This window comes from Vulpes lagopus, chromosome 7, assembly GCF_018345385.1.
Source record: "Vulpes lagopus strain Blue_001 chromosome 7, ASM1834538v1, whole genome shotgun sequence".
Lineage (NCBI taxonomy): Eukaryota > Metazoa > Chordata > Mammalia > Carnivora > Canidae > Vulpes > Vulpes lagopus.
The window spans coordinates 51,824,336-51,851,764 of NC_054830.1; the positions used below are offsets into that span (position 1 = coordinate 51,824,336).

Genomic DNA, 27,429 nt, shown 5'->3' on the forward strand with positions numbered 1-27,429 from the left:
TCCTTTCACCAGCTATTCACTGTCTGTGAGGAGTCTGCCACATTTATAGACAAAGAAGGGTCTTTATCAGAAGTCTGCTGGTCTAGAGAGAAGAGAGGGTCAGGTCCCTCATTCTCGAAGAGAGTGACAAGGTAAAACTCAAATTAGAAATCTGCTTTCCTTGCTAAGGGAGAGGCAGCTTTTTTCAGTTGACTATGGTGTGTGACTCATGGCCAATCACATTCACAGTGACAGTCTCCCAGCTGCAGACCTGGTAGGAAATCCACATTGAAGTTTTTGTGGCTGAGGCCCTATGGCTCTAGAATGGGACAGAGAAAAGCAGGGGGTGGGCATCTGAAATCTCATCTAGGAGATAACTCATTTTGCAAAAATACCCCCAACTATCTTCACACTGAACTTTTTCATAATGAAGTGATAAGAGCTTAGGACAAAAAATCCAAGAACTGAGTCCTAGTCTAGCTGTTCCCCTAAACATCTGTGTGACTCTAGGGAGAAGTTACCACCTTTTCTAGGGCTCAAGTTTTATCACTTGTACATGAAAAGCTCTCAGAAATCTTTCTTTCAAAATCCTACTTCAAACAATTAAGAAGGTAAAATAGAATAGTGATTTCAGAGTGCAGGTTTTGAAAGGAGACCTAAATTTGAATCCTGGACCTTCCATGTATTGGCTTTGTGATCTTGGATAAAGTACTTATAGGTGACTCAGCAGAGATGACAATGGCACCCTTCTCCTAGGGTTATTATGAGAACTAAATGAAGCACCTAAAATACAGCATATATATAGTATATCATAAGTGCTCAATAAAGGTTACCTGTTGTTATTAAGTAAGTAAGCAGCCTCAGGGCTTGGGTTCCCTGCAACTTCAGGCTTCAAGATCATTACTTCATTTTCTAAAGATCAGTGCCTCAATGGGATTATACTGCAACCGGAAGCCAAGTAATTGGATTCTGGAAATTCTTTAGTAAGAAAGAAGAAAAGGAGTGGGGAGGGGAAAAAACAGTAAAAACCAGCCTGGATTATTTGATATAGAAGCAAATTCCCCCCACATTTGTCTTATCACTTGAATGTCAAAGAATCATAGTATAGGAGGATAGTTGATACTCATAATAATGGACCTGAATCATAAGGAAACAGTTATATTTAAGTCAGTATTCCAAATGTTGTTTAAGAAAGCTAGAGACATAAAATATAAGCACTATTTCTGTAGAAATGGCTAAAATAGGAGAGCCTGAATGACTTAGTTGGTTTAGTGTCTAACTCTTGATTTCACCTCAGTTCATGATCCTGGGGTCCTGGGGAATCTGCTCTCTCTCCCTGTCCTTCTTCCTCCCCCCTCTCTCTGAAATAAATAAATAAATAAATCTTTTTAAAAAGAAATTATTAAAATAAAACTGTGATAATTTGTAAGTCACTTCTTTCTCTGGATCTCAGTTTCTCCACCTATAATATGAGATCTAAATACCTTTTGAACTGTGAAAATTTCTTTGAGTAGAATACTGCTAACCTTACTCATGCTGCATAATGGAGCTTCTGGGCTAGTAGACTTACTCTGGGTATCCAACTTGAGAGTAGTCCCCTGCTGTGGGATGCTATCATACATTAGCTCTTATGGGTGTTTTATACCCTGTATAGCTGGTGTCACATGTGTCAAACCTCTGGGCAAGTTTAAGAAACTGTTTCTGTATGTCAGGAATGTTAGTCACCAGAGAATTACAGTGGGGGCAATTAAGAGAACAAAGATTAATTGTTTGTTAGAGATACAAGCCCATTATTTAAATGTTATACTTAACTAGAGGTGATTTAAAAAAATATTCCTGGTTAAAAAAATATCAGATCTGTGGTTAGATTTTATGATTTTGTAAAGTTTAGGGATTTACAGATTGTTGCTTGTCACTGCCCTAGAGGAAGAGTGGCAGGTATCCCCCTTCTTCCCTTTAGCCCTGAGAAATACAGAGAATATCTGGTTGCAGCTTAAAGAACTTATGACAGAGTAAGTCCAATGCTCTACCCAGGTGAGATTAAAAAAAGGGGTGGGGGCTGTTCTGGGATTTTGTGACGATCCCTTAAGTACTTTTATAAATAGACCTGTGCAAAACTCTCTAGACCTTCTATAGTGAAATCATTTTGAACTAGAATGGAGAGGAGACCTGAGTTCAGCCTTGTCCTTGCCACTGACTTACCAAGTGACTTGGGTAGATATCTTCCTATTTCTGTGCCTCAGCATCTTCATGTGTAAAATGAAGGACTGAACAACAACAAAACCCTGCTAAGATGTCTTCTAGCAATGAAATTTAAATTATACAGAAATGACATCTGAAGCATAAAAGTTCAGTAACAAAGAGAAATCACCAAAAAACCCTTTGTACCCCAGGAAAGCATTAGCTCTTCTTTGATACAAGCCCCTTACTTTGCAGGCATTACATATTGCAACCTAAATATTCTCAAGAAAAAATCTAGAAAATATCAGAATCAAGTCATAAACATATTAAGTAATGAGCTTTCCTAAATATAGGGGCTCCTGCAAAAATCCCTCATAGTAAAAGCCAGACTGACTCAAGGATAAGCTTTTTCTCTGCTCAAGCTCACATTCAAAGCTACAACAGGATATTGTGGAAAGCACCCTGTGCTGGGAGTCAGAACATGTGGGAGTTAGTTGTACTTTATCATAAAAGTATGTGACCTTGGTAAGTCATTCCCCATCTCTAGACCTCTGGTTCCTTGCCTTATAGAATTAGGTTGAATCAGATGATATCTAGATCCCTTTCAATTCTAAGGTCACGTGAAACCTGGAGTCTGCCCAACTGCAAAGTCTGACAGTACAGTTCTCCACAAGACTCACTCCTCACTCCTGACACCAATAGAGTTTAGAGAGTTCCCAAGAATTCTTGGGAAGGACTCACATAACTTACCGCAAACTGTTGTACTCCCAGGTGCATAATAGGAAAGGGTATGGATCAAAATTAACCAAATGAAAATGCATAGGACAGAGTCTGGAAGTGTTCCAAACATGAAGATTCCACTGTCCTAACATTCCTGTGTCCATATGTGACAGTACACATGCTGCCAATCAGGGAAGCGCATCCGAGATTCAGTATTCACAGCTTTCGTTGGTTTTCAGGTCGTAGGCTTGCTTGATTGATTGATCACCTGCTTGAAATTGGTCTCCAGTATCCCCATCCCTGGAAGTCAGGTTAATACCATGTGGCCTCAGGGACCACTGTGAGTCACCTCATCAGCATTTATTATCATGTGTGGTCTGAGGGGCTCTCACCACAAATAACAAAGACACTCCTATCACTCAGGAAATTCCAAGAATTTAGACTTCTCTCCCAGGAGTGGGGGTACAAAGGCCAGATATATCTTTGGGCAAAGTCTTTACTAAAGACATGATTAAATTAAATTAACAAATGTCTCTTAAATATTTTGAGAGGGCCATGCTTTATTCAACTATATTTCCACTGACCAGCACAGGCCTAGCCCAATGTGTGTGCTTAAAATTAGAAAGCAGACTTAGGGGTACGATGATGAATGAGATACAGTTCCTGTCCTAAAGCTGTTTAGATTCTAGATTAAAATCATGACTAAATTCACATTCGTCAGATGGTACCTTCTTGTATTCTCTGTTAGTGTCCTCTTGAACCTTGTGCCTTGACCCCAGGCCACCCTAAATACAGAAAGTATACCACAGTCTGTCACATTTGGCCAAACACTGCAACTTGGGCTTGAGGTTATGACTGTACTGGTCTCCATTTCTTCCTAATGATAACACATTTCCACTGGTTATGATTGAGGAGACATTTCAGTCATCCTGGCTCCAAGCCCATGGAGCTGTCAAACCAGATTGTTTTCATATTGCCACTATTACATCTGCCAGTTTATTTGCATCTTTAGCCACATGAATCTCTTCTAAGGCCCATGGTCCATGAGTGTCCTTTTTGCTTTCAAGTTATTTCTCTCTTCTCCATCATCAGTTTCTTCTTTTCTAGACAATTATCATATCCACCTACAAACATTTCCCATTTAGAAAAATAAAGTAAAAGCCAATCCCACCGTCCTACTGAAATTGCTCATGTCAAAGTGACTCCTTGTCACCTAGTTCTCATCTTTCCATCTCCTTATCTTACAAGACTTCTCAGTAGCCTTGATACAATTTCCCACACTCCCTCCTTCTTGAAACACTTTCCTTTCTAGGCCTCAGTGATCCTGTTCTTGCCTAGTTTTCATTCTACCTCATTGGTTTCTCCTTCTCACCTCCTTTGCTGGCCCCTCCACTTCTGCTAAACCTCCAAATGTCAGTGCCCTAGAACTTGGTCTGTGTATATTCCTTGGTGATCTCAACCAGACCATATCTATTTCCTGCCCTGACCACTCCTTGAACTCCAGATTCACATTTCTAACTCTTGCTTGACATCTTTATTTACATGTCTAAAGGCATCCTAAATATAACATGGCTAAAGCAGAACTTTTTCCCCCTAAATTTGTCCTTCGTTCTAATTTCTCCAAACAATTCATATAGGCACTCTTACCTACCTCTTTGCCTTCATACCATCCTAGCTCTTCCTCACTGGTAAGGTCTTTATATGAGCTGTGTCCTCTCTCTGAAATGCCCTTCCTTTTGTTTTTGCATGGCTGGCTCCTTCATGAGAATATAACTGAAATTTCCTCAGCTATCCAATCCAAAGTTTGGATCCAAATCACTGGCTACCACCCCTGCTTCTTTAATTTCCTGCATAGCACTTGCTATCAGCTAAAATCATTCCCATCAGTCCATTTCTTTGGCTCTTCCAGTAGAATGTAAGCATCTGGAGAGTAGGGGTCTCTTCACTACCTCTAGGGTCTGCAGAGTAGCTAGCACCTGGTAGCCATTGAATATATCATGGGTATACTAAGGAAGGGTGGGTGAGAGTGATTTAGACAAGTGCAGTCAGTAGGAGAGTTAAACAACAATAACAAAACTAAGTCTGGCTACTTTTTTATTATGATCATATGATAGCACTCCTATGCAAATGACAGTGATTAAAATATTCCTCCTATCCAGACAAACCATTCCTCTTCTCCTCCCCTAGATAAGGCATTGTAGCACATATTTGTTGAATGAATTTCCAGATGGAATAACTGTCTTTAACAGCCCTTACAGCATTTTGGAATTGGTGTCAGGATCTTATGAGCGATTTTGGTGGTGTGCATATGGAAGGGATATGAACCAAGGAATATTACCTGGGTCCCAGCCAGAATTCTGCATGATATGCACTGAGCCCTTAGCTGCTGTCACTAAATCACATAGCATTCCTCATTGTCAAGTCCCTCTTTTTGGCCTCTTTCTTCTGTGGCTCTGGCAGCTCAGGCTGAAAGAGCTTCTGGCCTGAGTCACAAGCCCTAAGAGCTACTTCTTGCCCAGTATTCTAGGTCAAGACCAAGACAGGCAATGACTAGCCATTTATCTACCTTTCTCTTTCTCTCTTTGTCTGCAGTCCCATCCTTACAGCTTTCATTAATTTGACTCTAGAAGAACTAGCCCGTAAAGGAGGCTGAGGGGGAGATTAGTAGAGGGCCCAACTTGTCTCCTTGTCAGTCAGGCACCTAGCCCAAGATGGATTAATTATAGAAAACAAAGAGCAAAGTCATTGGAGTGGGCCCAGGCTAGCTGCTGTGCCCAGTTCAAAGGGATAGGGTGGGTTTCTAAGAGGCACTGGCTGTGTTGCTGAAAGTAGGGAGGTGAGTGGCAAAGCCTTATCTGGCTAATGACAACATACATGGTCTCAGCCTGACTGGACTGTCAGCTTCGGAGCTGCCCTAAGAATTGGCCAGGGCAATTGTTGGCTCTGAAGTGCTTCAAGGAGACTGTTTTCAAGGTGGCAGTGACACCTGGTGGCCAGTGATGGCCAAAGCCTCCAGGCTATATAACCTCCCTGCAGGCCCTGTTCTCCCATCCCCCACACACATTCACTGACCCCTGGGGTCTGCCTTCTGGGTCTGAGCTGGGCCTTATAATCCAGGGCTCTAGAGAAATATATGCTGTTCCTGAGGCTTGGGAATCAGGAAGAGAACTTCAGGTAGACAAAGTTTTCAGGTCATGCCAGTAGAGGTGTCATCCTGGGGCTCTCCATGTGTTCGTCTTTTTAAATTTCCAATCATACTGCTTCCATTTTTATTATTTTCCTATAAATTCTTTCAGAGTCAAAGGGCTGAATTGCTAATGCAAGGATTTCAGGCACCAACGGGCTTTCTATTTGGCTTGTGGGTTATTCCCATGAGGAATGATCCTAAGACTCGGTCTTTGGAGGCATTTGTACACATGTGGTATCCAGGAGGAAGCCGAGCCTCTTCCCCTACTGTGAGCTGATCAGATCACACTTGCAATGTTGTTTGCAGTCTGAGGGCCACAGTATAACATGGACAACCTCTGACTCTAACTGGAATGTGCTCAGAGGAAATAACCAGGAGGTTGAGACATTTGGCAAACCTTTGAGTAAAAGTTAAAGGAGCTCCAGTTGAATAGCAATAGCCTCAAGAAGCCCATGATTTAGTACCATCAGTGCCCTTATGGCTGTAATGGGAGAGGACTGGTGCCAAAAAGCTAACCTGACAAAAGACAGGAGTAAATTCTCTAACACTAGGAGAGAAAAAGGCTGCTCTGGGAAGTGGTGTGTGCCTGCCACATCATTGCTGGTGTTTATTCAGAGGCAAGATGAGCCATTTGTCAGGGATATGGTAAAAGGGTGGGCTGCGGGCTAGGGCTGTTGGAGCAGGTAGCATAAAATCTTCCAGATCTAGTATGCTGTGTGGTAGCCACAGACCTGGAAATGGCAGTGATGAGACTTCAAAATTGAGGGGCTGAGGTCCATAAATCTGCAGCCTCTGGCCTCTGGTGGGACATTCCCCCAGTCCCTTTTATTAGTTCTTTGGACTAAAGAGATACTCAAAACATTTTCAGCTAGGTCTTTCCAGTGACAGAGGCTTGAAAAGATGAAGTCTCTGAGTACAAGGACACCAACACCAAGGAGGGGTTTCATTGTGGTCTAAAGTGCCATGCAGTTAGGGAAGGGCCACGACTCAGATCCCAATCATGGGACTAAGAGGGACTTACATAGCTAAGAAGAAGTAAATTTAGACAAATGAAAGGCCTTCCTGCTTCCCACAGCAGGACTGGCTTTAGGGAATTTGTTCCCCAGTGAGCATAAGCTGAAAATGTGAGGAGATTTGAGGCAGGTTCAGATAAAGTCACTAGTGACCAGATCCCTTAGCAGACTATTCAGGGAAACTGACTATTTTGGGGACGTCTTAACTTTTAAGGGACATCTTTAATCACTTGAAGCTGACACTCTGACCTCGAGTGACCTGGCCCTTAGTGCCCCCGTAGGTCTTGTGGACTGCCCCCGTGGGACACTTCTTGTGTCCTTAGGAAGTCACTGATTGTGGGAGGGCCCCAATCCAGGAGATGAGCTCTGCCCTTGGAGTAGCAATTTCCTTCATGAAAGGAGGAGGAGGAGCTCATCCTTGGGAACCTTTTATAACCTTTCAGTGGAAGGAAGGTAGGCACTGGTAACTGCTAGAGTGATCTCAGAAAGATCCCAAGGTGCCTGAAAACATGCTGTCCCTTTTGCTCCAACTGAACCTACAACCTCCCAACCACATTCCTTCCTGCAGCCTCATTCCCCCTGGGGTCCCAGACCGGGGGAGCAGAGCCTGGGGGAGCTGATCAAAATAGCTCTGTGCCATGTCAGGCAAGGAGCTTGGCCTGGCCTCTTTCCTGGGGCCAGACCTTGAGACCCTTTCTCAATTTCCTGTCTCAGATATGCTGAGCAAGCACAGGCCTTCCTCCTTGGTGGGGGCAGCTGGACACAGGCCAACAACTCTCAAAAGTTGAGTCACTCAGTGTCTTTCCTTCCTCAACTTTCCATCCTGCTGGGACCTGAGATAGGGGCTCCTGTCTCCCAGCTTGTCTGCTGAAAGCCAGAGGATAGCAAATTAAAGGTGCCTTTGACAAGACCCCACAAACCCTCATCCATGGGCTTGGTTTCTCTCCTAGACCAGTGATTTCCTGTCCATTCACCTTAAGAGCTAATATTTACTGTTCTAAAATGACTCTTCTGCATCTTCACAAGCCTTGTTGGAACAAGTCAATGATATACAGAGGGCATGGTATAACCTAGCCCAGAATCCCCTACACACTGAGCTACTATGTAACAGGTGACAAGAAGCCACCCAACGATACTTTCTACATCAATGCATTAAATTCTAGAGTTTCATTACAGTTGCATTCCTTTGGATTGATATTTATTATCATTTATATAATAGTAATGATGCTTGCTTATATCATTGCTTTGACTAGCACCGTACAGTTTACAAAGCACAGACATTATTTTGAGTCTCACCACCCTTACATGAGATAGTAGGGCTCATGTAGGATAGTAGGATAGATACCAGATAGGGCTGGTATGTCTGTCTCTGTTTTGTACATCGGCAAAGAGAATGCAAACGACTTGTCCAAAGTCATGCGGTTTATAAGCAGGAGAGCTGGGTCTTCTGGTCCCCAGTTTAGGGGGACCCAGTTTAGGGAGTAGTATACAGTACTATGCACTATGCCTTTTTCATGTCCCCACCAGAGCACTGGGGAAGGTAAGAATGGAGACAGCTGGGCCTTTGTGACCTTGTGTAAGGGAAACCCTTGTTTTCCTTCTCCTGACAACCAAGTGATAAACCTGCCAACCTAGAGGAGTCTCTGAGCTACACCTGCCTTTCCTGCCTCCCTGATTTCTCAGACCCACCCAGTGGGTTCAGCAAAGTGAGATACCAACCCAAGTGGCTTTGATGGAAAGCGGTAACACACTCTACTTGTCAAAAGCTTCAAAGCCTGTGCCTGTAGACACCCCTGCTCAGACCCAATAGCTCCCGGGTCTTGCTGGGCTTAGACTCTGCAGCTAAGGAGGGCTTGTCTTCTATCTCAGACACCTAAAGAACTGAAAAATACAGGAAAGTATTAATGGAAACCCAGAACCAGACAGCCTATGGAAGTCATCTGCCTATAACTTCATAACATCCTCCATAGCATCTCTGACCAGGGTTTTCCTGGCCCTGCTTAAACACCTCTAAGGCCAGGAAGCTCACTATGCCCGTTATTCCTTGACCTTTGATCGGATTTACATTTGATCTTCTACTCAGTCTTAGGTGCTTCCATGGTTAGGTCACTTAATCCTTGCAATTGGTCTGTTTGAGGAACTGAGACTCAGAAATTAAGTAACTTTCCCAAAGTCACATGAGGAAAGATGTCATTTCCATACTTCTCACCATGGGTACAGCTCCAGGTACCCATTTTTCCCCCATGTATCTATTTTAATTCTACTGATGTCCCCCTTATTTCTTTTTAACATTTTATTTATTTATTCATGAGAGACAGAATGAGAGAGAGAGCCAGAGACACAGGCAGAGGGAGAAGCAGGCTCCATGCAGGGAGCCCAACATGGGACTCCATCCCTGGTCTCCCGGATCAGGCCCTGGGCCCAAGGTGGCGCTAAACCGCTGAGCCACCTGGGCTGCCTGATGTCCCCCTTAAAGGAACAGCCAGAACTGGTTGCATTGCTCTCTTGTGAGGCTTATCAGCTAAAAGGGCAATGGACCTGTGCCTTCCCCTCCTTGAAACACTGAAGCCCCTCTAACTGCATCAAATTTTTGGCAGCAGCATTATAGATGGAGACCCCCTGAGCTTGTTATCATTCTATAAAGCCATAATTGTTTGTTTTGTTTTTTTTTTCTCCCTTATGCTGCTGCCAAGGCTTTCCCTTTGACCATAAGGGAAAAAGGCCCTTCTTATTTTCAGTACAGCTAAGCACAAACATTGGACTACACATTCTTACCTGTTTGAGTCAACTAAACTTCCTGAGGGAAACTGCAGCTCAATCTGGCCATGAGCTCCTGCTGTGGGTTGGCTACAGTCCAGACTTTGGCAGTGACGCCAGAGTGGCCAGACTTCTGTGGAATTCAGCATCCCAGGCAGTTCTTGGTGACTGGAGACAGATCCCATGGTAGCCAAACCCCACGGGAATAGCCCTCAGCCCCAACAGATGGATGGCTTATGGGTGGAGCCAGAGAGTCTCAGCCTAGCAACGGACAGTCCTAGGGGACTCTTCTTCTACCCTTCATAGTCCCTGGGAAGTCTTCAGTCCACAACTTCTGTGGAGCCAGAAAAGGGTGAAGCTTCCTAGGCGCCAGAGAAGGGTGGCCAAGGCATATTCCCAGGCTCCAGTTCAAAGGACTGCCTCTGGGAGCTCTTCCTCTGAAGCTTTTGGAAGGGAACTTTTGGGCTCAGTTCATCCATGTCTTATTTATATATTTCTGAAGCTGAGGAGAGCCAGGGCCAGCCTTCATTGGTATGATTACTCAGTCAACTCATCCAATGAGTGTCTGGAGTTCTACCATTAGAGATTAATCTATGGGATTTTAAAGGGTTTCTCCTCTCCCCACTCTCCCCTCCCCCCAAATCATAAATTGTCAGGGTAGAAGGAACCTTAGTGTTCACCTAATATATCTCATGTTTAGTGAAGGCATATTCTCTACAATATTTGGTCAGCTGATTCTCTAGCCTCTACAGGAACACACCCACCTTCCAAGATAGCCTCTTCCACTGATTTTACTATAGAAAGTTCTTCCTATAATTGAAATTCTACCTTTCTGAAGCTTTTGCCCAATGGTCCTGGTTCTGATCTCTTATTAAATGGTTTTCCATAACTCTATCTAAAAATAAAAATTCTCTTGGAGGAGAACATCTTAAGCTGTTCTTGACCAATGCCTGAGGTGATTGGCAGCCATGCGTGGTATGGGGTGAGGCCCCAGGGAAGGAGACTGGCAAGAGCCTATATAGTGGCTCCACAAACAATATGGATTTTGCTGTCTTTCATATGAGTATTCTTCTCAGGCAATGAGAAACCATAACACTGATAGATTGTCAGGGAGATCAAAGGAGGCTTTACTATCACAACTAAATAAGGTTCTCTGAAGCCTACGAATAGAGCACTGCAAGGGGTATTCCATCATGGGCATAAGACTTGGGTAACAGAATTTCAGAGGAAATTCCTCATCAATATCATTGTCATCTGTTGTATTTTACTTAGAAACTACAGAGGCCAGTGCTTATAGATATCTTGATAGATGGATGGACAGATAGATAGAAAGATAGATAATCTCACTTCACATCACAGAAACCTTTTGAAAATAAGTGGGTACAGAGGGATGAAATAACTTGCCCAAGGTCACAAAGCAATTAAGTGGCACACCTGGATTGAACCCAAGGTCTTCACAGCCCCAAAGCCCAACTTCCTCAGTCACTCTGCTATCCAGTCTTAAAGACCTACTGCTGGAGACCTAGGCAGCAATGTGTGTGTGTGGTGGTGGTGGGGGGGGCCTGGGAGGGGGATTGAACCCCATCCCCATCTTAGCATGCCAGAAGCCCAGGTAGAAAGGCCACCCTGTTATCTATGCACCCTTTATCAAACACTGTACACTGTATCCTGGCCCCAGACTTAACTAGCTGGCAACCAGGTCATGAGAAAGAAGAGATCACAGTGGGAATGAACTCTTAGGCTTAAAATGTCCTTGGGTTAGGAAGTCTTGATGGAAGCAATATCTGCTTCTTTGACACTTGTTTTAACTTTACCTTCTGTACCTGATATACAGGTACACATAGCAGACATCAAGTTTAGTTCCCTAACCTGAGCATTTTCAGAGCTGCTCACTAGAGTTGATACCAAATACTTACATGGTTTAACTTCTATGATTTAACAATATGCCTCTCCTAAAGAATTATACTCTAGTCCTTTTTGGATTTTCACCATTATTTTACTTGCATCATTTATTTAACAAGCATTTATTAAGGATCTCCTATATACTCAGCCCTATGCTTGATGGTGTTAGTAAAATGATGATAGTCTTGAATTTTTCAAAATATTCCTAATTCTAACTATTTTAACTTTTTAAATAAATAGTTCCTGTTCCAGGCCATATGTCCCTATTTTTCTTTAAAAACAAGGGCATTGCATTTGTTAAGAATTCATGAGAAGATGAAGATACATAGTCTGTGCCTGAAGGATGTGTCAGTCTTCTTGGGCATATCATCTAGGCTTTAGGATCACAACACAGCATTACAAAGACCCTCTTTGGTAGTATGAGTTTCCTATATGCTGTTTCAGGATTTCAGAGAAGAGATCACAGTAGAAAGGGGCAGTTGGAAGGGAAGATTTCATAGATGAGGAAGAAAATTACTTAGACATCTAAGATGTTTTGGATGGGATTGGTAGAACAGGTGAAAAAGTATTCCTGTAGGGTACTCAGCACAAAAAATTATGTGTTCTAGCCTTGAGAATAAACAGTGAGGGATCAGGCCTGGAGGAGCCAGTATGCTTAAGACATGAGGGAGAGAGAAGGCTAGATTGGCCAATTCCAACCATGCTGAAGCAAGTTTTAGATGTCAGCCTGAGGGATGTGGTTGTCATCCTGCTGGCAGGTTGTCATCCTGCTGGCAATGGAAGAAAATTGACTATCAGATTGCCTGGCCTCACAGCCCAGCTGCATTAGCCTCTACTGTGTGACCCTGGATAAATTACCTGACTTAGTTTGGCCTCAATTTCCTTGTCTAAAAATTAGGGATGTTGATAATAATAGCGTCTACCTCAGAGAGGTCTTATGAGGTATACAATATATCAAACTGCCCATCGTGTACCTGGCACATAAGTAGTATTAGCTATAAATTATTAAAGCAGTAAAGTGACACAATTAGGGAAGGAACATAAGAGGACACTAGGTAGGCACAGAATAGATTAGAGAGAGAGGAGACTATATCTGGTAGTGTAGTAGTAGTAGTAGTCATTGCCTAGTAGTCTAAGCAAGAAATGGTGCAGGCTTGACCAGCAATAGTCAGGAAAAGGTGGTGAATCATAGATATTGAGAGGGAAGAATGGATGGGTCTTGCTCCTGACTGGATGGTGTGGTCTCTAGGTGCTGTATTGGTGGTGGGTATTTCAGTGCCAGAGCTCAGACCAAGCATCTTGGATCCCATGACAGTATTTGGAAGAATGGAAGGGAAGTGTTGTGCTTGCTGTGATCTGTGAGAGGGTGGAGATTGTAGATAGAACAGGTACCCTCTGATGTGGTGGCACTAAGGACATTTCAAAGGTCCTCTGCCTCCTACTGCCCCAAATCCTCTTAGTAAAATAGTTTTAGACAATGGTGTTAAAGACCATGACAGTGGAGAGGGTAACACTTCAGCTCTTCTTGAGTGAAGCTGAAAAAGGCTGGAGAGGAGACTGATGGTGAGAATGGGAGGCCCATAGGAAATGGGGAACAGGAGAAGAAACAGTTTTCATGTGGGAGTAGGGCTGAGGGGCACGTCACAAGGGAGAGGAGCACTGAAAGAGGAAGCGGGAGCATGCTGGGGACATGCTCAGCCCATTTCACAGCCCTGCCCCTGCAGCTCCCTCTGTGACATCACCATGAGCACACTTGGCAACTCTTAGGCTTTATAGAGCATTTCCCTTGGACTGAATTTAAGCTACAAATGCTCACTGCCTTTAATTCAAATGGTAGACAAACTGAAGTCACGTGCATCTTCAATCCTTTCAGGGCATAATCAGAATCACAGCTGGGAGGAGAGGAAACATGGGAGTGGAGCCATGTTGTTGGGTAAAATGTAATTATGCTATCTGAGAAGGAAAAACAGCTTGGCCTTGAGCACTTCTACAAGCATTAACATCTTACCCCTTCCCTCTGGGTAAAGGAGGCTTGGGGGGAACAGAAGACTGGCCCCAAGTCCTTCCCTAGGGAGTTCCAGCATAGCCCAAAGAGTGGATCTGACCCCAGAGCCACCTCCAGAGCTGATTCCACATCAGAGTTAATTCCACAGAAGTGAGGTAAATCTGGGCTCATCATCTGGTCCAGCTCCTAATCTCAGGGGCCCTGAAGTGCCTAAAGCCCAACCCAATCTCTAAACTTTGGTGTTGATCCTCCCTTTCCTTCAGGAAGCTGGGCCTGTAAGTATTGAAGGAACTGGACAGCAGGCAGCCACCAGAGAAGAAACCAGGTGCTGTTAGAAGACCCAGAGCATCTAGACAGAATAAGTCTAAAAAGGAGGGAAATGAGAAGGCGGTTTAGGAGGTCTCAAGCCCACACTGCCTAGGAACCCTGCCCCAGCAACACCAGAGAGGCTGAGAACTCCTTTGAGGTATATTTCTGGAACAGCAGAAGCCTCTAGGCCAGATCCCATGGATCCCATCACATCCCACTGCACTCATGCCATGGAGCCACAGGGTTTCTCTTCAGAATCTGCTTGCAGTCTTGTTTTTATCTTTTTTGCATTTTGTCTTCCAGAGTGGAACACTTAAGGATCCGGACTCCAGCAAGACCCCACCTCAGCGGCCAGCCCCCCAAGGTTGTTTACAGTATATTCTCGACTGTAATGGCATTGCAGTAGGGCCAAAACAAGTCCAAGCTTCTTAAAGTGATTGGTAGTTCATTTTTCAAAGCAGAAATTTTAAGCCAAAAACAAACAAGGAAAGAAAGGAAAGCAGGGAGGGAGCAACAGACCCTCCCTTTGGTGCCGTTTCTGCATTCTTTCAATACTGACTGGACTGTGTTTTCCTATGCAGTGTCAGCTCCTCTGTCTGGTTGTTTACCTGTTCCTGTTCGTGCTTGTAATGCTCACTTATGTTTCTCTGTATAACTTGTGATTCCAGGGCTGTTTGTCAACAGTGTACAAAAGAATTGTGCCTCTCCCAAGTCCAGTGTGACTATCTTCTGGGTGGTTTGATAGTATTTTTTAAAGTATTACATAATGTGGGGTGAAAAAGAACTGGGGGGATGGACAGGGGAGAAACAAAGACCACAAAAATAAAACCCAACTCCTCTCCTCCACCTTCCCAGGCTCAGATTAAAGCGCCCCCCACCCCCTGCTTACCTCCATGAGTGTGCTTGGGATCTTCAACGAATTGTGCTTTTTGCTTCCTTTCTGCATGGCTAGGGTAAATAGAAGTTTAAGAGATTTTCAAGGTCTAATTTCCATAGCTTCATCCGTTGAATCTGAAGGCATCCACCTTTTTCTCCATTTGCTAAAACTTGGTGCAGTTTGAGTTTATGTGAATAGGCTGGCTGTGCCTGTAGAGCTCTTGTGTTTTTAGTGATGACATGAAATATAAAGAACAAGCTATTTCCGGGAATGTGTTCTGTACTTTATATCCCAGTGTACCTTCTTTTTTATTATTAACTAATTAGCTATGAGATTAGACAAAAAAGAATGGGGCCGCTGATGTGCAATATCAAAGTGAACTTGTGAGTATTTTCTGTGTGTTGATCTCAGTCCCCTGAGTTGTTTTTTCATTGTTGCTGTTTCTGAATTGGCCGTATTATGTGCTTCTGTGGAATTGAGGCTGATTTGTATTCCCCAAAGCCTGACCTATGTACAGAGATGATTCTTCAGCAATTTTGGACATAGGATGCAGGAAGCTACTGAAAGTCTGAGAAGGATTCGACCATCTTGCTCTTGGCCTCTCCCTAGGCAATCATGAGACCAAATGAGAAATTTCCCATTTCACAGAGTGGGTACACTGCCTACAGAACTATGAGGTGGATTTCTACCTTCATTTTCAGCTGTTACAAGAGCCCCCCCCAGAGGCCAGAGAATGGGGTGTTTTATCTTTCCTGGAAAGACCTATCTCTGATTTTAGCTTGTGTGTGTTTGGGGCAGAGGCTCCACAGCCATGGCTCTTGAAGAAGCCTCACCAGTTTGTCCTCTTTCCTCTGACACAGAGTTCCTGGGCTATGCTGAGGCAGTTAATGAAAGCAGTGCCTCATCTTGCCATCTCCTAGCCAGGTTGGGACAGGCACTGAGTGGTCTCCTCTAGGATGGAGGTCCGTGGGAGTTCATGCCAGCAGTTTCCATTTTAAATAAGTGCTTCTAGCTCTACTGTTACATTCCTCTCACTTCTATGCTGACATGTTACCGTTCTGGATTCCAGGTCTGAGGAATAAATAGTGTTGATAGTATGATGTATGGGTCAAGGGCACATGCCCTAGTTTCTCCTTTGGTTGCTGGCAGATTCTGAGGCTACAGAGAAATGCACTGAGTGTGAGTGTTCTCATCTGTGATCCCTCCCTTAGATGGTGATGGTGATCGATCTGTTGTAAATATATACATATATGCATTTATGCACTTCCAGGTGAGTTGCATAAGAATCAGGTCCTTAAATACCTCCCAATCTGATGAAATGGTAGAAAGGAATAAAGCAACATTTCCCAGAATGGAGGAATACATTTTTATTTTTGTATTTTTCATTTTTTGTCCAAGTGGTGAGCTGATGGTGGTGTTGCTTCTCTGCATGTTATCAGTGTGAACATTCAGGTGCTTTTCATGTGACATTTGTGAGCCACAAATACAAAGTTGCCATTTGAATTCAGTCAGGCTCCAGAGTGGTGTTAGCCAAAGTTTCTCAGGTCGGGGAGAAACTGATTAGGGCTCCTACTGCCAAATGGAAGCAGGCAGCATAACCTGACTATCATGTGCCCTCAGGCAGCATGCTAAGGGAGAACTCTGTGGCCTGGGGGACATCCATGTCACAGTATAGGATTGCTGTTCAGGTGTTTTGTATCCATTTCTTTTCTGATGTTGTCCCCTTTTTTTGTACCAATCCAGCTGGGAAAACCTCAGCCAATGCTGGAAGTGTGATTTAAGTACCTCTCTTTTGTGACTCTCTTGTACAGCTTAATGTGCAATAAAGGAAAAGTTATATCTGTCTTCAGTGTTAAGTTGTAAAGTTTCTGGCTATTCAAGTATCTCTGTGCAAGTGGGAAAGAACTCAGGTTCCTGGTATAAGAGGTTGAGCTATCCACCTGCTGTACTTTGCAAGAAAAGGCTAATACAAATGATGCCAAACTTTGGAAGAGGCAAAAACTGGTTAACATGAAATATGCTGGTCTGTCGGCTTCATCTTCACTGGTTATCCAATTTGAACTTGGAACTTCAAGTTTTCAATCCCAAATTACATTTATGTATTTATTTATGTAAAACTAACTCTGGTATTCATTGGTAATTGATACAGTGGAGCCCACGCCATGTATAAAGGAGAGGCGCTGATAATCAGGGGTGCACAGTGATGTTGATGTATAATTCTGCCTCTCCAGAGGGTATGGGTATTCTGGCATTTCTAAGATACTAAGTTACAACACAACTCTCTTAGTTCTTGAGTTTCCATAAGCCTGCTCCTTCTAATGGGCTCATGAACGTGGATGCTGAGAGTGAGACTTGAGAAGTTGGATCTCTCAGGCCAATTATGCATCATTTCCACTAGTCAGTATGTACTGATGGGGGCATCTTTTGACTTTGGACTGCAAGAACCACCACCACCACCACCCTGCCCCCGCCTTAAGTCTGAGCAAGCAGGTATCATACTTACTGGCTTACTGCCCCAGAGGGAGGATGGCCTTTTTTTCCCTCCAGGCCACCAGGTGGTTTTCTGTCTTACGCTGAGAGAATGGTATCCTGGTCCTTTTGGGGGTGGGGAGAAGGGTAGGGGGCTGCTTCTTTGTGGGATGGTGACCACAATAATCCCAGGGGAGAATAGGACTTGGATTTCTGGAGAATTTCACCACATACACTGGGGAGGGGGTAGAGGCTCCTGAGGATGGTACTATGAGGCAAAAGAGTACATGGAAACAGAAGATTCCCCTAGTCATGTGCTTGAGTTAATGTTAAAATGAAGCCCTGGTTGGGCGGAGCATGGCAATCAGACATGTGCAGGTCAGGAGCTGGACAAGGCCCTGCTCCGTAAAAACAATGCAAGTCTATGATCATTAATGATCATAAAGCACACAATACTTTTTTTTTTTTAAGCACACAATACTTTTTGAAGAACTTTCTTGTCCATTAACATCTTTGAAACACTACCAATCTTGAAAGACAACTAAGACTAGTTTCATAGTCTTGATGGTTATAGTTTGATGGTTATAAACCATCATAGTTTGATGGTTATAAACCATCATAGTTTGATGGTTATAAACACCAAGGCCCAGAGAAGTTTGCTGACTTGCTCAGGGAGTCCCTAAATAGACTGTGTCTTGGATTTTCTGATTCAAAGACCTGTGCTTTTTCCATTGCCTTTGTACTGCGTCTACTGTGTGGAACTTGAGACCTCCCAGTAAACCGTGGGGCAGGTTGCCCTATACCTGAGGAACCTCTGGGGAAGAACGGTGGGGTCCCTCTGTTCTGGGGGACCTTCTGTAAAAGAGCTTGCTTCTGGTCAGGGCCACTCATCCCATGGTTTCTTCCTTGTCCTCCTGACTTCTGCTGTGCCTGAGGTGCTGTGTGCCTCAGGAGGAGCAAGTAGTGGCAGATGTATGAGGGAAACCAGGGACTGGCTCTGGAGCCCTACAGAGCCTCGGGTAGCTTCTTATAATAGAGCTTATCCTTTTGATAATTAACTAACCTCACCCTTTAAGGCATAGATTCTAATAAGGAAACCCTTTGATACGGCTAAATTATGAAGTTTTTCTTGTACTGAACCTAGGGGGCCCTGGGCAACCCCAAGGAATGCAACCCCCAGGCAAGGTGCTGCCTCCACGCCGGCCTCCCCCTGGACCATCACTGCCACCTTCCTCCTCTTCTTCCTCCTCCTCTTCTTCTTCCACCACCCACGGAGATGCACCCTCCAGCAGCAGCTCCCTGGCAGAGGCCCAGCCACCCCCGGCTGCTCCACCACAGAAGCCCCAGCCTCACCCACAGCTCAAGTAAGAGACAACTCAGCAGCTCCTTCCCCTCCCCTCTTCCTGCCCCTCCTCACCGGCCTTAGGCTCCAGAGCTGCTAGAAAGCACCCTTGTTCAGGCTTTCTTCTACAGATATTTTTGTGGGGCTTTTTTTGGTTTTGGTTTTGGGTTATTTTTTTGGTTGGGGGTATGGTTGGGGTTGATTGGGGAGGGTAGAAAAGAAGGAAGTGAAAGTCTAAGGTCTAGCTAAAAGCTCAAACCCTCCCCTTTCTTCCTGGGGAATGCCAATAAGGCAGAGTTACTGCCCTTTTCCTATTCTTATATTAGCTTAGAGTGGTTCTTTCTTTCTTTCTTTTTAAATCCTGTCTCCCACTCTTTTTTCCATTCCTTTTCTGTGCGTGTGTGCATGTGTGTGTGTGTGTCAAAATTTTTTAAAAAAAATCCTCTTTCCTGCCTCTGACTCAGAATTTAGGGTGTGCAATCAGCAAGGCTGCCCAGAAGGAAAAGGGGAAGTAGTTAAATCCATTTCAACTTTTTACCTTCAGCTTTGTCAGAAGGAGGTCAGTTTCTGGCATGGCCATCAAAGGAAGGCCCAGCTAGAGACACCCTGAGGAACTCCATCTTTTTGGTCTTCCTCACTCCTTAAAAGCTCCCCCTACACAGTCCTGCTTCAGAGGAAGAACTGAGGGTTCATGGGAAGCAGTATAGCTGTACTTAGGATGGAAAGCACCTGAGTTGGATGGTGCCCTCTCCCCCAGAACCAGAGATACTTCTCTCCACTGTCCCCAAACAGACCTCTGTCATCACTGTCAGCAGAGACAGGTATGGCCTGCAGGGATGGGAGTGATCCATCTGTGCTTCTCAGAGTGAGGTGTTGGGAATCTTCAGGGAGGGAGAAAAGAAAGCCACTTAGACATGGTCCAGTCATGTATAGTTGAATAAACTGTTCAGAGATTTGGTTAGGATTCAGGCTCAGGTAGTCCAGATGACCACTTTCTCTGGGTCTTCCAACCCTCATGACTGGAGGGGCATCATCCACTACTGCTCCCCAACTCTGGCCAGTGGCACATTTCACCTCTCACCTGCCCCATAACCTCCCCTCAATCCAATTGTTTAATGCATGCTGACTTTTAAAATCTCCCTTACCTTCTCATTAGTCAATTCTAGCCCCAGTCTGAGGGCCGATCTTTGGGCTGAATTTGTTGAATAGAACCAACAAGCAGGAGGCTTATATGCCATGCCCCTGGCTGTGCATGCAGAGGAGGCCCTCCTTCCCAGAGGCCAGCATGTTTGGGGCTCATCCTCAACCCTAATGGAAGGCCATCTGTTCACAGTCACTGTAGGAGAGAAACTGCTCACACTCCCATAGAAGGGAATGTTGGGGACTGACACCAAATGTAGAGAAGGGGTGGGGGCCCTAAGACATCAGGAGAAGAGTTCTACAGCTAGAAATCATCAGGAAAGAGACAGTGAAAGTCAGGGAGACATGAGAGACCACTGGAGATACCATACCTTGTATTTTCTTCTCAAGTACTGGGTTTGGCCTCCCTTTGACGTTCTTGTCTTTTTCCTCTCTGAATCCCTAGGTCTCAGGGGAAAAATAGATTCCTAAAATGTGTGTGATTTGAGTTTTTAATGAGAAAACTGCCTAAAGTCCTTGTGTACACCTGATACGTATCTCTTTTGCCCCTGGATATCCTGAACTGCACCGACTTCATATTAGGGCTCCTCTGAGGAAGGCTACAAAGGATGGTCATGTCCATTTTAAAAGCAGATAACCTGAGGCCTTAGTTTATTCCAAGTTTATTTGGAATCAGAGAAAAAAAAAAGCAGAGTATAAAGACCTGAGAAGTCTTAGAGAGCATTTTACAAAACATCTGCACATGACAGATGAGAAACCAAGTCCAGAGAAGCACAAGACTGAGTGAAGGGCAGATCCAACACTTTGACCCAGGTCTTCTGATGCTGGCTTCACCACTAGACAGTTGATGGAAAAGAGAGTGCAGAGAGTCTAAGGTCCCCTAGTTGCTATATTTAATCAGAAGGAAAAGGTATAAGATTCCTAGATTAGTACTTACCAATTGGGACCTCTGAAATGTAGCTTGTAAGCCATTTAGTTTAGCATTAAGTATAAGAAACAGCTTTTAAGTCGCTCCTTCTCCCTCTTTCCTTTCTTTTTCCCCCCTCTCCCTTTCTCCCACACTGCCCCCATCCTTTTCTGTTTTAGCAGCACTGAAGGTGAGGATGATAGCACAGGGGCCTCCCCGGGTCCTGGCAGCACTCCACTGGCTTTCTCCTCCGTCACCCTGGTCTCCCTGGGGTGGGAGTGGGGTTCGGTTGTATATTCTCATGTCACCGTCTTTCCCTCCCTCACTGGGAACACCCTCTCTCACATTCTCTCTGGTTTTTATCTTCAAGCAAGTCGCAGTCCCTGACAAATGCCTTCAGCTTCTCTGAATCCTCCTTCTTCCGGTCTTCAGCCAATGAGGATGAAGCCAAAGCGGAGACCATCCGGAGCTTGAGGAAGTCCTTTGCCAGCCTCTTTTCAGATTAGCTCTCCAGATAACACGGGGGCACCTAGCCCAACCGGGAAAGGCATCTATCTGAGACATTTGCCAATAGTCAGCCACGCTTGGTGGTGTCCCATGACCTTGATGTGTGTGGCCCTTTCCTCTGCTCCGTTGTGCTAAGTGATATTGTGCAGCTCAGAAAAGACCATGCGAAAGTCTCAGGGCGAGTGCCTAACCAGCAAGGGGCACCTGACATCAGAGAGAATAGAGCTGCTTTCCTGTAGTCCTAAGCGCTTCCTCTGAGGTCATAGTTTGCTGTGAGTTTAGTGGCCTTATTGTGACAGCGCCGTCATGTCTTATTCTTCTTCATGAAACCAGGATTCCCTTCACTGAGGACTCTTGGTAGCTTAACCTCAGATGCAGTGCTAAGCATGCCCCCGGTTTAGTCAGTGCTGCCTATTTGGGGATATACTTACCCCCAAATGCTCTTGGCTCTAAGTGTTAGGAACTTACACACACTTGGATTCCGTGTCGTACATGTTTAGCTGTTTAAAACACACCTGCCCAACACAAGAGATTCCTCGACCACTCTCATGGCAAAGCACCTTTAGTCTGTCCATACTGGAGAGAACAAGATCCCCCCTACCTTTTCTCTCCTCCGGAGAGCAGTTCTTATGTGCGTGCTGCAGTGATCTTGAGCTCTGAAGCTGCATTGTAGAGAATGCATGCCACTGTAACAGCAGTATGCCAAGTTTTGTGTTCATCTCCAAATAAATGTTAAGACATTTGGTGTAATAAAAGCAGCAGCATTAACCAGCATTTGATTCAGCTGTGAGGGATCCCCTAGGCCACCCTTTTGGCTGAGAGAGTATATGTGAGACATACGTGTGTGCTTGCAAGTATAGGGAAGGGAAAAGTCTAAGAGAGTGAAGCTGTTTTTGCCAGTATGTTTGTGAATGTGTTTATGTGTGACTGACTGTATGCAAGTGGTTGAGAGCATGGCTATCCTTTAGATGTCACATATACTGGGCCTCCTTGACATCTCCCAGTGAATGTTTCCTGCAGGACAACTGAACTTCCTTTGGTAACTCAACATCTCTACAACTTTTACTAAATTTGTGGCCTTTCTAGTAAGCATAGCACCCTTGTTCCTATGGCATCCAAGTTAGACCTACTTGTCTGGTCCATCAAGCTCCTCACCCAAAGCCACATGGTGGTGCCAATGAGGCTGGACCAACCAGCTCTGAGGAGTGGGATCCCACAAGCCTGGCCTCAGGCATCCTAAAGAGGTCTGTGATTGAGGGTGGGCTCCACAAGGGATTTCATTCTGGCTTCTTCACAGCTCACATAAGGGTAGGTTCCCAAAGATCACAAATCCTGTGAAGACAAGCACCACATCTGCACTAATAAATGGAAACCAGTATATTAACATTATATCTATATAATTTCCAACACATACCCATCCTGACTCAACAAAATAATACTCAACTGAATGCCGCTATCTTGTTAACCCTCCTCATAAGCAGTAGATGCTGAAAGGCCAGAGAGTGAAGTTCTCTGGCACCAGGGTCTCCTTTCTAACTCAGCCCATGGTTTCAAGGTTCAAGGATCCAGAATTCTACCTCCTTCTTACAAAAAATCGGAAGTAGAACTTCCCATTGAGTGGCTCACTGGGTGGGGTGGGAGGTGTGTGGAAGCCCTCCTCCTTCAACAACATACATAACTAGAGAATGAACTATTAAACTAAAGAAAAAGGTGGGGAGCAGAGAACTCCCTACACTCCAGGGAATTGATCTTCAAGGTTCCTTCTATTTCCAAACAAGAGTCTGCCATTTGTGGTCATTTCTGTCCCTTCAATTCTAAAAATGTTTAGTAGAATGCATTAATTTCATCAAAAAGCATTTCTTGAGCATTTACTATGAGCATAAACACTGTGATGGAGTCAAAGAAATGTTTACTAACATTTTCATAGTGCTTACTAAGTTTCAGGCACAATTCTAAGGTACTTAACATATATCAATTCATTTACTCCCTCCAAGAATCCTATATTATAGGTATTATTACTGTTTTATAAATGAAGAAATGGAGGCACATCAAGATTCAATAACTTGATCAAATTCACCGAGCTGGCATGCAGTGGAGCTTAGATTTGGATCCAAGCAGTATAGCAGTATAACTCATGGCCTTGACAATTTTGCTGTATTATTTTTATTTAATCTAGCAAAGGAAATAAGATATAATTTTATTAAATTGTATGTCATGTGAAAGCAAAATAAGAAATACACACAAAAATTCTTCACATCTATACCTTCTTCCTTCTTTTACCTTCTTTCTATCCATTGGCCCCAGGAAAGGAGCAGTGGGAGAAGGTCAGAGAACTTATTAGTGTTGACCCCTTGTCCTAGAACCATGAGTAACATACACAATGTATCTTATTCTGATTGAATATAGTTCTGGTTCTTAAAAAATTACTCATTCTTCCACATGTGATGTCAGACCAAAAACCACAAATGGCTTATTTAGAAAATGAGTCAGCCAGGAACTGCTAGGGTGACAAAAAGGGGAGGCATTTACCATAGGTCATGTAGCACCCTAGTCCAAAGGACACATGGATTCTACTCAACCCTTAGTAATGGGGTGGGGTCAGAGGTGGGGGAGTTCCATTTAGAAACACTCCTCTTGGCACATAATAAAGCTGGCCTCAGAGATTGGGACATTTGCCACTCACCACAATCAATAAATATTTAATATCGTGATAAAAATAAACGATCTAAACCTGGGATCTTCCAAGGTTGGTGATAGTTCACATAGATCTTGAAGCCTTCAGTCTGTAGGCCAGTGATGACCACTCTGCAGCCCTTTAGGCAGCTCATGGGGATTCCCTACCCATATCTTTACCCCAGATTAATAAGGATACAACACTTCATCCCAGGTCCATGGAACTTCCCATCTCCTTGGGTCAAGATTAACTAATTCTGCATATTTATTTGCTCACAACTCTTGTTTGTATATTTACTAAGCTCAGCACATTTTGTGGGAAGAAATAAAAATGGATTAAGCAAAAATTCTGCCCTTATAAAATTTACCATCCAGTAGAGAAGGTAGCATATATACAAATATAAAGAAGGAAGTGATCAGTGCTATAAGACATACACAGTCAAAATGTTAGTTTGGGAAAAAAATTAAGCTTGATAGGTATTGGTAAAGAAATAGGAGTCAGAATGCTTACACATTGCACATGGGAACATATGTTGGTACTACCACTTAGGGGAACAATTTGGCAATATTTAATGCATAAACCCTATTACTCAATAATTCCATTTCTAAAAAAAAATAATAATTCCATTTCTAGACATCCACTTGCACATGTACTCAAGAAGGCAAGTAAAAGGATATTAGTCACAGCACCATTTATGAAAAAATGGAAACAACCAATTGTCTCTCATGGAGGAATTAGAACATAAATTGTGATTTACTCATAAATTGGAATACTATATAGAAGTTAAAGAAATAAAAACATTTGTGGAATTCAGTTAAATTCAGATAAGATATGGAAGGAGAATGAAAAAGAGCCAAATAAGTGTAAAATGCAACAAGCAGTACAACAAGCAATAGGTGTTATGGGATTGGAGCATACTTCTAGCTTGAGTGTCAGAGAAGGGGAGCACCCTACTAGTGAGTTGTGAGCAGCCCACAGGATGAGGAGACATGCCCACTAGAGAAATGGGGTGAGCACACAGAATACAGTCACTGAATTTTACAGCTGGAGGTTTCATCTAGTCCTATCCTCTCATTTTACAACTGAGAAAACTGAGGCCCAGGGAACTTAAGGAGCTGGCCAAGGTCATGAAGAAAGTTAGTAATAATGGTAAATGAGTCTCAGTTCTAGGTGTCTGATGGGCCATTTGAGACACTGTCCTTCGTAAGATAAATGAATAGGTTTCACTTCCAAGAGCCCTCCAGGGAGGCCTAGGCTTACAGAACATTTTAGAAGCCAGGAAAGAAATGGGAAGAGACAGTGTTGGGCCACAGGAAGGGGCTAAAATAAAATCTGAATTTAAATTCTGGCTTTGCTAATTATTAGCTAAATGACTTTGATTATAGCTTTTATGTGTCTCAATTTTCTCATCTATGAAATGAGAACAATGGTACCTTTCTGAGGAGATTGTTTTAAAGAGTAACTGAGCTAAGCTTCATCAGTAAATTGTGTTGGGAATACTGGACAGCTACCTGCAAAAGAATAAAACTATATCACTTTCTTTCACCATACATAAAAATAAACTCAAAATGGATTAAAGGCTTAAATGTGAGAGCCGTTCTTCTAGACAAAATTCCTGGAAGAAAACAGGCAGTAATTTCTTTGACATTAGCTATTAAAACATTTTTCTAAATATGTCTCCTCTGGCAAGGGAAATAAAACAAAAGCAAAATTAAGCAAATGGGACTACACCAAAATAAAAGGCTTCTGCACAGCAAAGGAAGCTGTCAACAAAACAAAAAGGCAGCCTACTGAATGGGAGAAGATATTTGCAAATGATATATCCCATAAGAGGTTAATATCCAAAATATATGAAGAACCTATATAACACACACACACACGAACCCTGAATAATCCAATTAAAAAATGAGCAGAGGATCTGAATAGACATTTTTCCAAGAAGACCTACAAATGGCCAAAACACATTAGAAGATGCTCAACATCACTAATAATCAGGGGACTGCAAATTAAGACACAATGAATTATCACTTTATACCTATCAGAATTGCTAAAATCAAAAATGCAAGAAATAACAAGCATTGGCAAGGATCTGGAGAAAAGGGAACCCTTGTGCAGTTCCTGGGAATGCAAACTTGTGTAGACAGATGGTGTTTCCTCAAAAATTAAGAATAGAATTACTATATGACCCAGTAATTCCACTACTGGGTATTTACCCAAAGAAGGAAAACACTAATTTGAAAAGATATATGTACCCCTCTATTTATTGCAGTGATGTTTACAATAGCCAAGATAGGGAAACAACTGAAGCATCCAACAATAGATGAATGGATAAGGAAAATGTAAAGAACACAGGAGACTCAATTGGAAGGCACTTGGCTTATTGCTAAGTCCTAGTGGTCTACACCACCAAGCATCACCTGGGCCCTGGGCAGGTCTCTGTCCTCTGCCTCAGGCCATGGTGAGAACACATGAATAGAAGAAGAAAATTTCTTCTTGCCTCAGTTCTTACTCTCCAGAATTCCAGTTTTATATATCATTTATATCAGATGTGCTTCTCTTGGATAATCCTGGTCTCAAAAAGCTAAATCAAGTCAACATTCAAATATTTTTGAACAACTAGAAAGATTACCTGAGGATTAAGGAAACAATCTGTACAGTTGGAGGGAGAGAATGTGGCAGATGCGAGGCTTAGCATGACAAAAAAAAAAAAAAAAAATCAAAGTTCCCTACGTAAAGGCACAAACACTGCACTATAGCAAGGAGGAACTCTGTAGAGGAAGGTACAATAGAAAAGAGCAGCTAAAACACAACAACAGAGTGTATGCATAATGTAGCAGAAGCACTTCTTGAAGTTGTTGTGTTTTTGTTTTTGTTTTTGTTATTGCTGTTTTTGCTGGATTTTTTTCTTTTTTCTTTTCCTTTCCTCCTTTCTTTTCTGGACACAATGACAGATGGAGAAATTCACCCCAAAAGAATGAACAGGAGGTAATACTCACCACCATGGATTTAATCAATACAGATATAAGTAAAATATCTGACCTAGAATTTAAAACAATGATTATAAAAATACTAGGTGGGCTTGAAAGAAGCATAGAAGACACTAGAGAATCCCCTTACTGTATGAATGAAAGAACTAAACTCTAATCAGGCTGAAATAAAAAATGCTATTACTGAGATGCAGTCACAAATGGAGGCTTTAACGATGAAGCTAAATGAAGCTGAAGAGACAGTGATATAAAAGACAAAATAATGAAAGAATAAGGAAGCTGAAAAGAAGAGAGAAAGACAACTAATGGATCTCAAAGGGAGACTTCAAGAATTCAGCAATTCATGGGGATCCCTGGGTGACGCAGCGGTTTGGCGCCTGCCTTTGGCCCAGGGCGCGATCCTGGAGACCCGGGATCGAATCCCACGTCAGGCTCCCGGTGCATGGAGCCTGCTTCTCCCTCTGCCTGTATCT

General features: G+C 43.4%; 1 protein-coding gene across 1 annotated transcript in view; it reads left to right on the plus strand.

The window, feature by feature from the left end:
- Positions 1–22,063, plus strand: part of SYN2 (synapsin II) — a 199,414-nt gene extending 177,351 nt beyond the window's left edge. The window contains exons 11-13 of the mRNA XM_041762197.1: positions 14,357–14,417; positions 18,544–18,763; positions 21,159–22,063. Coding sequence (XP_041618131.1) covers positions 14,357–14,417; positions 18,544–18,763; positions 21,159–21,294 — 417 coding nt within the window. The 3' untranslated portion in view covers positions 21,295–22,063. The remainder of the gene's footprint in view (positions 1–14,356; positions 14,418–18,543; positions 18,764–21,158) is intronic.
- The last annotated feature ends 5,366 nt before the right edge of the window (positions 22,064–27,429 follow it).